Consider the following 12,322-nt stretch of genomic DNA (forward strand, 5'->3'; position numbering starts at 1 on the left):
TGGACCTGGAGGACGGACAGTGGGAGGAGATCCATGTGATCACTGGAGCTCTGAAGCTTTTCCTGCGGGAGCTTCCAGAACCGCTGTTTCCCTTCAGCTGCTTTGACAAGTTCATCGCTGCGATCCGTCAGTAAACCACCGGTCCTCCATCGGAGACTGAGACCGGGGGACATTACAACCACTAAGACCGGGGGACATTACAACCACTAAGACCGGGGGACATTAAAACCACTAAGACCGGGGGACATTACAACCACTAAGACCGGGGGACATTTATATAATTAAAATTACTAAAACCACGTGTGTTTATTTCCCTGCAGAGGTCCAGGACTACAGCCTGAAAGTCTCCTACATGAAGGACCTGGTTCGCTCTCTGCCTCTGCCAAACCACGACACCATGGAGCTGCTGTTCAAACACCTGCGCAGGTGAACAGCACCTCCAACCAGTCACAGCACACACGGTGTTGACATGTTGGACGTTGACCTGAGGTGTTTGGGGGGACGATCCTCTCACTCCTGTACTCGGTCGTTAGGTTCGTCTGGTCCGGACCAGGAGACAACATGATACTTATTGTTGTCTTTTAGTTCTTGTCTGGTTCCTATTCACCATGAACCAAGAGGAGTAGACAGGTGTACTGGTAGTTTAGCTTCTGGAATCATTCTAAAATCACATAGCTGCCCTTATAAAGTCCTCCGGTTGGTTCGTCTGCTTTCACACCACAAACGGACCGCACCGGACCAGACCCGCCGTTTCAGGCGGTCTAGGTTTGGTTGTTTCGGCCACGTCAGCTCAAACAAATCGCACCTGAGACCTGAGTCTATTTTAGCGGAACCAAACAGGTTTAGTGTGAAAGCAGGCTCGGACTCAGTTCTGGTTCTGGTTCCAGTTCCACAGACATCTGACAACCATATCAGCCTTTTCAAACTTAAAGAGATGACTCACATTGTTGGGTTTGTCTCTCTCTCTCTGCAGGGTGATCGAGCACAAGGAGTCCAACAGGATGTCGGTTCAGAGCGTCGCCATCGTGTTCGGCCCCACGTTGCTTCGCCCTCAGACCGAGTCCGCCAATATGACGATCCACATGGTGTTCCAGAGTCAGATAGTGGAGCTCATACTCAACGAGTTCCACACCGTCTTCTCCCAGAGGTAGGGGGGAACCTCCTGGAGCTCCTCTGGAACCTCCCAGAACCCTCTGAGACCTCCTGCAAGCCCCCCCCAAACATTAGGAAACCTGCTGAAAGTCTTCCAAAGTGTCAGGGAACCTTCTCAAACTTTGAACCTAATCGTTACCTCGTCTCTGGCCCAAGTTCACCGGAGATTGAACCTGGAATCTGCTGGCTACATGATGCCTCTTTCTAACTGCTGTGATGCAATGATCCAAGTAGAACTTGAGTGGAACCACTTAGAACCCTGAACTGGTTTTGAAACATTTGACAGCAGCCTTGCTCTTTTTTTTTTTTTAAGGTAATCGACCAAATGGAAGATATATTCTTGCCACTTTAAATCCTCCAGACATCTCACTTTGAGCAAGAACTCTTCCAACAAATTCCAGATCCTTCAGGAACTTTGTAGATCTCCAGGACTAAAAAATGATGACAGGGGATTACAACTGGAACCAGCAGGCTTCACCAGGTAACTCTCTAACTACCGCACCTGAAATGGTCCCGGTAGAACCAGAGTGGAACCATCTAGAACCCTGGACTGGTTTTGTTATTTTAAACTTGAGCCATTTTACAATTTAAAAGACCAACAAAAATTTGACATTTTAGCAACTTATAAAACCCACATCAGAGTTTTAAAAAGTGCCTGGTCATCAGAGTTTATTGGGGTAGAACCTGGAACCTGCCCTTTACCGACCACTAAATATCACTGGTAGAACTTGAGTGGAACTATGTAGAACCTTGGACTCATTGTGACACTTGTGAACAAAACGAATTCTCTCACTTTGAGGAACAACTCTCCCAAAACCTTCTAGAACTCTTTAAAAATCACCTCCTTTTTTAAATTGGGTTGACATTTAAATTCAAGGGGTGTTGAAGCTGTTGAGTACATAACGCTCTCATCACAAGACCACCAAGCCGTATGCACCACAGTAAGACCCTGAATTGAACCACCTTGAACCCAGGACTGGTTCTGAAACCTTAACCAGCACCTCCACTTTGCTTTCAAGGCAACAGACCAAACAAAACACTAAATAGAACCCAGAACCCAACATCTCAGAGTGAGAACTATCCAAACAGGTTCCAGATTCTTTTGGAACCTTGTAGAACTCTGGAACCAAACATCACCTGACCCAGGTGGAACCACCTAATCCACTGGTTCTAAAATTAGAGGATTCTCCAGAACCTTCAGAACTCTGGACCTCCGTGACCCGTCCGTCTCCAGTGATTCTGCCTGTGCTTTCCTGTTTTTAACGAAAGTTCCAGTCTCAAAGTTCACACACTTTCTCTAGAACAACCTCAAATGTTCTATGAAGTAGAGTCATGTTCTCATAGACTTCTATACAACCAGAGGAGTCGCCCCCTGGTGGACACTAGAGAGAATGCAGCTTTAACACATGAAGCTTTTCTACATGTAGATGAACACTGGATCCTCTAAAACCACATTCCTACTGAAGTTTAATTCAAAGTTATAAATAAAGTCACAGATATGCACATAAAAGTCATTTTCTAGAATATGTTGATACCAAGTTTGTGTTTTAGTTTGAAATCAATAAGACTTAAGACGCTGGATCACAATCAGTCACGTAGTGTTGTTTTCAAGAGAGACACATAACACCACAGAAGAAGAAGAAGAAGCGCTTTGTCACAGGAAATGAGTCTTTGTGCTAAGCTAGGCTCAACACACCCTGGATCTAACTGTTAATTAAAGTGTTTATCGTTGAATGTTAATAAGAATATAAAGTTGAGAGGACCCGGGACATTTCCCTGAGGGACTCCTCAAGTTATTAAAGACAGAAATCAGAGTTTTATGAGGGATGAATTTTACAGGAACATGTTTACTGTTTGTTTGACAGGTGAATAGAAATGATAATCTGTATGTTTGATGTTATTGAGTTAATATGTATTACAGATATAGAACAAAGTACACATGGAAGATTGACAGATTAAAACAAATGAACTGATCTCTTTGTTCGGGAGTGTTTTCTGACTCATTTACTCTGAACTTCATAAACTCTTCAATGAATCCAGTTTATTTCCAGACGGAGTCTCAACCACAGCCGGAGCTTCATTAGTTACAAATGAACGACGGAGACAGAAAAGGTCTTCTGAGATATTTTTCACATGAATCTGAAATCTAAAGACCTGTTTACGCTCATTTCTACCGCCGACCGTCAGACCTCCAGGTGTCATCTCAGGTCAACTGATCAATCACAGACCTGGAGTCTCATTGATAAATGTTCTGAAAGAGTCGAACGCAACTTCACAATCAAATGTGATCTATGAAAACAAAACTGACGGTAGAAAGAGATTAACTGATCAGAAACTCTGACTCATGAGAACACTTTTCAGACGATGAACTGAAGTCAGACTGACAAGTTAAATGAGGCATTATTTCATATAATGCACATAGATATTAATGATGCCTCTCTTTTAACTTAACTTCATATCACATGTTACTTTACACTCATAGATTCTCTTTATCATTAACATTTAAACCAGCGTGTTTGTACTCGTGGAGACACTAGAAGTACATTTATATTATAACAGATATAAACTTCATCTTCATCACCTGCACATAAAGATTGTGTAAATTAACAAAGTGTGTAAATAAAGTCAGTGAGAGCTCTCGTACGATCACTTCATATCTTCATCATCAGTAATAATCATGATGTCATAAGAAAACATAAGTATATAAAGAAATAACTTGTGTTCACTTAGCAAACATCTTTTTTAATGATTCACTGATTGTGTCCATTCTATATCCATCTGACTGTTATATATATATATATACATATATGTATATGTATATACATATATGTATATATACATATATGTATATATATATATATACGTATATTAGTGCTGGGCAGCGATTACAATTTTGAAAATGCGATTAATCTCATTGTTATGCGCAAAGTTCAATAATGAATTCTAAAGTAGTGTATTGTGCACTTTTATTTAAAAAGTACTGCTGATGAACAAAAGGTCAATAACATATGGTTTAAACACTTTAAACACATCAGGTTCTTGTTAACAGCAGTATTCCCTTTACACAGTAGCAGTTATAATATTTCTTGTAAATCTCAACTGTAATCAAATCAAATATAAAACCAAAGCTATTTGCCACAGGGCATTAATGTTTTATCTAAAACAAGTTACCCTCAGAGTCCAGAGCCACGATCATGTGTCTTGAGGCTCATACGTGACGTCATTCGTTGCATCCTAAGAACTTTCCTCAGACCGACATCTTCCACAACACTAACCTGCAGTTTGTCTCCACTTCTCTGTAGCATCTGTTAGCTTGTGTTGCTTTAGTTTATCTCTACTTCTCCCACACGCTGCATCAACTAGTCTGAAGACTTCCTCCACTGTTTGTTTGGGTGATTTGCTGCATCAATGGTGTGTATTGCATTTTTTAAAAACTGCGTTAATGCGCGATAAAATAATTGTCGGCGTTAATTAATTAATGCGTTAACGCGATAATAACGTGTTAACTTGCCCAGCCCTAATTTATATATATATATATGTATATAACAGTATTTATATGTTATAACAGATAAATACTTGAATAACATATAAATACTACAGTGACACTTTGATGTGTTATGATTTATTATTTGCACAAATAGAATTTCACAACCTGACAATAAGAAACATTACAAACATAATTCATGCTAACATGCTAACATGGTCCAGCAGGCGGCAGCACGAGGACAGAAGAACAGAGGTGTAGTTCCTCTTCCGTCCAGCGGCGGCAGCACGAGGACAGAAGAACAGAGGTGTAGTTCCTCTTCCGTCCAGCGGCGGCAGCACTGAACCGCTGAGCTCCATCCACAAAGAAGAAGAAACAACGAGCCGTGTGAACCACCAGTCTATGGTAGAAACCAGGTCACCTGAGCTCAGTCAGACTGGTTCTACGGGTTCTGATCCACCTGACGTCATCACCGACCGACCCGAACTGGAGCTGAGACCTGGTTCTGTCCTCTGGACAGTTTAAATCCTCCACGTCCGGAGGAGACGAGTCTCTTTAGGGTTGTTAAATCTATAACGTCTCCTGGATCTAAACAAACCGATTCAGTTTAGGAAAAGTCAAAATAAATCAGCTGTTGTTCACTTCATCATCTATATTCAACATATTTATAATAAAACATGTATTTTATATAAGTATTAATGTTTTAAACCGAGCGGACTGGCGACTGTACGGCGCTGTCACTGCTTTCAAGTGCGCAGGCGCGGTCCGTCATCCCGTCGTCAAGGAGACGGTTTGTTGTTTGTGATCCACGAGGAGCCTGAAAACACCTGAAACACGTCACCACACGGAGAGAGACGGTAGCACGAGGACCCCGAGCTGCTTCAGGTAAACTGTTTAAATCTGCTTCACCTGCTAGCTTCTAGTTTTAGCATGTTAGCATGGAAGCTAACGTTAGCCACTGAGCTGAGTACTTCTACACTGTGGTATTAGTACTTTTACTCCCAACAGAGTACTTCTACACTGTGGTATTAATACTTTTACTCCTAACAGAGTACTTCTACACTGTGGTATTAATACTTTTACTAAAGTAAAGTGTCAGTGTAATCCAGAACTTGTTAGCTGTGAGGATCAAACTGGTCGGTCTGGTATCCAGTAAACCTTCAGACCCACTCAGGTCTACATCAGTACTGTTGTCAAGGTCTGGTCTGATTCTGGTCTGGTTCTGGTCTGGTTCTGGTCTGATTTTTGTAGTGTAAAGTGTAAGTGTAAAAATCAATGTGAACCTTTATGACATCATCAGGTCATGGCGAGGTCAGAGTATGATGTCATCAACTTCTCAACGCTGGAGAGAGAGCTGAAGGGGGCGATCGAGTCTGAGCGGCGACATCACCAAGAGAACGACGCCAAACTGAGAGCCGTCAACCAGGGAGTCTCCTCCTACTGCCAGTTCAGGTAAATACACGTCCTGGAGACACCTCTAGGTCCTGGAAACACCTCCAGGTTCTGGAAACACCTCCAGGTCCTGTAGTATCCATTTAAGACAGAGCCAGAGGATTAATGAGGTGTTTCATTAAATATTTATGAGGTTGTAAAGTTCAGAGGACCCGAGACGTGTCCCTGAGGGACTCCACAAGTTATTAAAGACAGAAATCAGAGAGTTTTATGAGGGATGAATTTTACAGGAACATTTTTCTGTTGTTGTTGGTCCTGGAGACCCCTTCGGGTGTTGAGTGAGATTCGTTCAGGTCCTGTAAAGAGTTCCAGGCTCAGTGTGGGTCTCTATGTATCTCAGAGACCTGGTCCTGTCCTGAAGGTTTGTCTGTGTCTCAGAGACCAGGTCCTGTCCTGAAGGTTTGTGTCTATGTCTCAGGGACCTGGTCCTGTCCTGAAGGTTTGTGTCTGTGTCTCAGGGACCTGGTCCTGTCCTGAAGGTTTGTGTCTGTGTCTCAGAGACCTGGTCCTGTCCTGAAGGTTTGTGTCTGTGTCTCAGAGACCTGGTCCTGTCCTGAAGGTTTGTGTCTATGTCTCAGGGACCTGGTCCTGTCCTGAAGGTTTGTGTCTATGTCTCAGGGACCTGGTCCTGTCCTGAAGGTTTGTGTCTATGTCTCAGGGACCTGGTCCTGTCCTGAAGGTTTGTCTGTGTCTCAGAGACCAGGTCCTGTCCTGATGGTTTGTGTCTGTGTCTCAGGGACCTGGTCCTGTCCTGCCACCTGAAGCCTCTGGAGAAGAAAGATAAAGACAGAGCTCAACGGAAACAGCCTTGGAACCCGGTCGCCCCGACCAACGAGTGATGAACTTTGTTTTACTGTGATTGTAATAAAACATATTGTGAACATAAAGAAACTGTGACGTTCATTATTATTCTTTGTTTATTCATTAATAATCATATAATTAATTAATCATTGAAAACAGCTTCACTATTAAAAACATGGGAACATATGAACCAGAAATATTCTGCAGCTGTTATTAACAGAATGTAACAAAGTGGAGGAAGTATAGTCTGAAGTAATAGGTACCGTTGATGTGTTGTTAACGGTGCCGTTGATGTGTTGTTAACGGTGCCGTTGATGTGTTATGAACGGTGCCGTTGATGTGTTAACGGTGTCGTTGATGGTTATGAACGGTGCCGTTGATGTGTTGTTAACCTTCTGGCTACGAGCGCCCCCCAATTGGGGGGCGCTCGTGTTGAGGGTACCCCAAAATCAAATGCGGAAAATAGCATGATTATTAGCCAGTAGTGTGGACACGGCCACTTTTTTTTTTGGATGAAATAGCAACGTGTGGACAACAACATCATATAAGTCACTTATTATAAACTCCAAAGACAACTATAGGCTACTCATATAAGTATAACAATATCGTGGCATAAAAGCACCAAATCCGGGCCAGAAATCGGCGCTATGAGTACAGTAAATCAATGTTTGTACCCTCATGCTAACAGCTACCCAGTCATACAAAGCATTTATTAGCATTAGCACACGTGGCGGAACACGTAACTAACTTCTGTTTTACGATCCGTAGAAGCACTAAACCGTTGTGTCCCGATCAAACGTACCTTCATGCTGAACTTCGCCGACAAAAATCGTGGTTATGCGCCCAAGTTTTCTCAAAATATGGATAATAACGTCGCGGAATTTCCGTTCCAAAGCTGTAGTCATTGCTGCCAACTGCATACTGTTGACTTCCGACTTGTTTCCAGAATAAGAGCGGTCAAGGGGGCTTGGGCGAGTGGTCAGACTGCCTGCGACCGGAAATTTCCGCCGGGGTACACGCCTCACTTCTGGCAACTTTATTGTACGAAATCTTTTGACGATCGCCACCAAATTTGGCATGAGTCTTCCTAAGACGATGACGCGTCTAAAGAGGGGTTGTTTTTGGAAATCGACCGAGGATAGGCTGAGATCCAGCCACACACACACCCATGCAATGAGAAAATCCTACAGATGACAGCCAAAACTGGCTCTGATGATGTTATGAATATGAATATGATTCCTATTATCTGTATTTGGATGTATTGAATCATATGAGTGATAAAGAAAGTGAAATATATAGTTATATAGTGTATAAAAGTACAATGTAAGAGCTGCAACAGCTGGTTCGAAAATGATGACCTCGCCTGACCCCTTTGTAATAAAAACCTCTTATTATTCACTTTATTCCACTCTAACCATTTTGTAATAACTACTGATCAGTTATGCTATGACTTAAGAAAGTTTTTAGGGATCATACTGCATTATTTCAATAACTTTTTATCACTGAAAGTGCATTTTTTCCAGGCGGAGCTGAATGTTTTCAATTTCAGCTGTGTAATCTCTTATTTTTCTATATTAACCAGTAACATATACATCAATCAATGTATATCAACACATCTCACAAGTGTTACCAGTATTCTAGCATCAAAATTATTAAAATAGACCTTGTAGTTTGGGTAGTGTACTCAAAGGAGTAGGAGTATGCAATTTCCGAGCAGGGGGCTAAAAACAGGCCTAGTAGTTAAAAGGTTGTTGTTAACGGTGCCGTTGACGTGTTGTGGACGGTGTCGTTGACGTGTTATGAACGGTGCCGTTCATGTGTTATATACTCTTTTATGAACAGACTCTGGTGTAAACTTACTGTCAGTACTTCATGTTGATAATGAAGTTTTTCTCTCTGGTGTGAAACAGGAAGTGGTTTGAGCTGAGCAGGTTCACACACAGAGGAGGAAATACAGACAAGAGGTCTTACTCTGACCTCATTCATGGAGACTAGAATCCCTCACAGTTTATGTCCCTCTAGAGATTCCAGGACTCCTTGAAATTGTCTGGGGGACCTTCAATAGTCCAGGATCCTCTTAAGGGCTGTTTTCTCCCTTCACACCTTTCCAGGAGTCCTTGAACTAGGTCTCAGGAGTTCCAGGGTCCTTCAGAGTGCCGCTGTGGTCTTTAAAGAAGTTTACACCGTTCATTATTTAACCGTTTCTGTAGTTCAGACAATAAAACCACTCAAGTTAAAACGAGACATTAATATGAACTATTGCAGAATTATAATATTAAGTATTAAATACATGCTGGGGTTCAGTGGTGATGAAAAGAGTTGAAGAAGCTTCCCGGATGTTTGAAAGCAGTCCTCTGGGTCCATGAGAGGGTTTCAGTTTTCAGAAGGAGTGAGAGCTCTTCGGGAACAGAGAGGATCTTTGGCTGCAGGTCGCTGCTCAAGAGAAGAAAAGTTGAGCTGAAGGTTGATGTTTCCATGAAGAGGACGCTGAGAGACAGACAGAAAGAGAGAGAGAGAGAGACAGACACACAGATAGAGAGACAGAGATAGAGAGAGAGACACCATCACTTGTTCTTCACTCTTGAACTTCAGATTCTATTTGAAATATTTCTGGTGAGTTATTTAAGTTTTATAACTTCTTCTTTCATTAGATTTAAAAACAAGATAAATGTTTGTCAGCAGTTCTCAAAAGTATTCAGATCATGTATCAAGTATCAGTACTGCATTCTAAAGAATACTCGTCACAGTTCTTCATTCAGTAAAACATTATCAGCAAAATGGAGTTATTAAGTATTGCAGTAAAGGTATTCTATATTAAACTATGAAAAAGCAGCATTTCACTGTTAAAAATATAAATATAAAAAATATATTTTGTAAACTGCTCCTGTTTGAAAACAAATAAAATCTCATTCTGTGAAGCAGTAAAAGTACGTTTCTCTGAGATGTAGTGAAGTAGAAGTATAAAGTACATAAAACTCAGTAAAGTGAAAGTACAGCTCTTGAGTAAATGTACATGTATCAGTTCTGTGTTATTGATGTTTTATAGAAGGAAACTAAACCGTAAAAATGATTTCAGATAAAAAGATACTTTGTCTCTGAATCAGTGATGAAGGATCAGAACTTTAAAGACGAGGTGATGAAGATCATGAAGGAAACACCGAGCGCCAGAAAAGCTCTGCTGGAAAACTACGACAACCTGCTGAACGTGGCCGAGTACTGTCATAATAACTACATACAGGTTAGTACTACTGCTACTACTAGTACTACTGCTACTACTACTACGACAACCTGCCGAATGTGGCCGAGTACTGTCATAATAACTACATACAGGTTAGTACTACTGCTACTAGTACTACTACTACGACAACCTGCCGAATGTGGCCGAGTACTGTCATAATAACTACATACAGGTTAGTACTACTACTACTAGTACTACTGCTACTAGTACTACTACTACTACGACAACCTGCCGAATGTGGCCGAGTACTGTCATAATAACTACATACAGGTTAGTTCTACTGCTACTAGTACTACTGCTACTACTACTACTACTACTACTACTACTACGACAACCTGCCGAATGTGGCCGAGTACTGTCATAATAACTACATACAGGTTAGTACTACTACTACTAGTACTACTGCTACTACTACTACTACTACTACGACAACCTGCCGAATGTGGCCGAGTACTGTCATAATAACTACATACAGGTTAGTACTACTGCTACTAGTACTACTGCTACTACTACTACTACTACTACTACTACTACGACAACCTGCCGAATGTGGCCGAGTACTGTCATAATAACTACATACAGGTTAGTACTACTGCTACTAGTACTACTGCTACTACTACTACTACGACAACCTGCCGAATGTGGCCGAGTACTGTCATAATAACTACATACAGGTTAATACTACTGCTACTAGTACTACTGCTACTACTACTACTACTACGACAACCTGCCGAATGTGGCCGAGTACTGTCATAATAACTACATACAGGTTAGTTCTACTGCTACGACAACCTGCCGAACGTGGCCGAGTACTGTCATAATAACGACATACAGGTTAGTACTACTACTACTAGTACTACTGCTACTAGTCCTACTGCTACTACTACTACTACGACAACCTGCCGAATGTGGCCGAGTACTGTCATAATAACTACATACAGGTTAGTACTACTGCTACTAGTACTACTGCTACTAGTCCTACTGCTACTACTACGACAACCTGCCGAATGTGGCCGAGTACTGTCATAATAACTACATACAGGTTAGTACTACTGCTACTACTACTGCTACTACTACTACTACTACTACGACAACCTGCCGAACGTGGCCGAGTACTGTCATAATAACTACATACAGGTTAGTACTACTACTACTAGTACTACTGCTACTAGTACTACTGCTACTACTACTACATTCATACTACGACAACCTGCCGAATGTGGCCGAGTACTGTCATAATAACTACATACAGGTTAGTACTACTAGTACTACTACTGCTACTACTACTGCTACTACTACTACTGCTAGTAGGAAAACCTGCTAAACGTGGCCGATTACTGCTACGACAGGCTTACAACAGTTTGTTCCTGTTTCCAGTCTTTGTGCTAAGCTTGGCTGACAGTTTCCCCCTTTTTTTCAACTTTTGTGCTAAGCTATGTTAACAGTTTTCACATCCTTTGTGCTAAGCTTGGCTAGCTGTTTACCCCTGTTTCCAGTCTTTGTGCTAAGCTAAGCTAACCCCCTCTGTTTCCATGTATCAGTCAGGTGACGGCTCTCTGAAGGCGTTGGAGGAGACTAAGAACTTCACCACCCAATCACTGGCCAGCGTCGCCTACCAGATCACCACTCTGGCCAGTAGCGTGCTGAGTCTGCTGGACGCTCAAACCAATCAGCTCCGTCGCATGGAGTCCTCCATCAACCTCATTGGTCAGGTGAGCCCCGCCCTCCATCACCTGTCGGTGACGACACTATCCAGGTGCATTGTGGGAAGTGTAGGTTCCACGTTACACCGACTGTTTGTAGAACCTGCGTCACCATGAAAACACGTGTTTGAATCCCGACCGACAACTGCCAGCATGTTATTGATGAGCTTCAATCTGATTGGTTACTTCTGTTTGTTCCCTCTGACCAAGTGTTGAGAATACCGATCCAGGTCATCATCGCAGTGTGTGTGTGTGTGTGTGTGTGTGTGTGTGTGTGTGTGTGTGTGTGTGTGTGTGTGTGTGTGTGTGTGTGTGAATGGATGAATGGAGCCTCTGTTTTCCGTCTGCTTTGTGTTCACTACAGTGATTTAAAGTGTTTATAAAAGTCCTGCATTCCTTCATCTGTTGTTTGTTTTTAAATGTTTCTCAAACTGTAAATATATTCCATAAATAATCTCTTATTTCATGTATTTTATCAGTGATGTCTTTATG

The 12,322-nt window shown here is 42.0% G+C and overlaps 3 protein-coding genes and 1 long non-coding RNA gene across 8 annotated transcripts in view; 3 read left to right on the forward strand and 1 right to left on the reverse strand.

The window, feature by feature from the left end:
* The window catches only part of arhgap27l (Rho GTPase activating protein 27, like), a 20,841-nt gene extending 17,716 nt beyond the window's left edge, over window positions 1-3,125 (forward strand). The window contains exons 19-21 of one of the 2 annotated variants that reach the window (XR_012951103.1): window positions 1-126; window positions 321-533; window positions 974-1,111. The exon at window positions 1-126 is cut by the window's left edge and continues 9 nt beyond it. Coding sequence is in view for 1 of the 2 variants with exons in the window: in XM_076083413.1 (XP_075939528.1) it covers window positions 1-126; window positions 321-426; window positions 974-1,151 (410 nt within the window). In the remaining variant the exon portion in view is untranslated. Of the gene's footprint in view, window positions 127-320; window positions 534-973 lie in introns of both variants that reach the window. The other variant, XM_076083413.1, reaches the window with a different exon arrangement.
* Window positions 1-9,503, reverse strand: part of LOC142941123 (uncharacterized) — a 10,128-nt gene extending 625 nt beyond the window's left edge. The window contains exons 1-2 of one of the 2 annotated variants that reach the window (XR_012951105.1): window positions 8,750-9,503; window positions 1-6,855 (exon numbers count right to left, since the gene is read on the reverse strand). The exon at window positions 1-6,855 is cut by the window's left edge and continues 625 nt beyond it. This is a non-coding gene — a long non-coding RNA (uncharacterized LOC142941123). The other variant, XR_012951104.1, reaches the window with a different exon arrangement.
* dnaaf19 (dynein axonemal assembly factor 19) lies at window positions 4,988-6,978 on the forward strand. Its single transcript, XM_076083418.1, has 3 exons — window positions 4,988-5,521; window positions 5,937-6,088; window positions 6,825-6,978. The coding sequence occupies exons 2-3, from the start codon at window positions 5,940-5,942 to the stop codon at window positions 6,925-6,927; spliced, it is 252 nt and encodes an 83-aa protein (XP_075939533.1). The 5' UTR covers window positions 4,988-5,521; window positions 5,937-5,939; the 3' UTR covers window positions 6,928-6,978.
* LOC142941120 (uncharacterized) overlaps window positions 9,323-12,322 on the forward strand; it is a 21,553-nt gene continuing 18,553 nt past the window's right edge. Inside the window, exons 1-3 of one of the 3 annotated variants that reach the window (XM_076083415.1) lie at window positions 9,323-9,502; window positions 9,966-10,127; window positions 11,669-11,839. In XM_076083415.1, the coding sequence (XP_075939530.1) occupies window positions 9,996-10,127; window positions 11,669-11,839 (303 nt within the window). In that variant the 5' untranslated portion in view covers window positions 9,323-9,502; window positions 9,966-9,995. The remainder of the gene's footprint in view (window positions 9,503-9,965; window positions 10,128-11,668; window positions 11,840-12,322) is intronic. The other 2 variants (XM_076083414.1, XM_076083416.1) reach the window with 2 other exon arrangements.

This window comes from Anarhichas minor, unplaced genomic scaffold (genome assembly GCF_050575085.1).
Source record: "Anarhichas minor isolate MPS153535 unplaced genomic scaffold, ASM5057508v1 ptg000129l, whole genome shotgun sequence".
In the NCBI taxonomy this organism is placed as follows: Eukaryota; Metazoa; Chordata; class Actinopteri; order Perciformes; family Anarhichadidae; genus Anarhichas; species Anarhichas minor.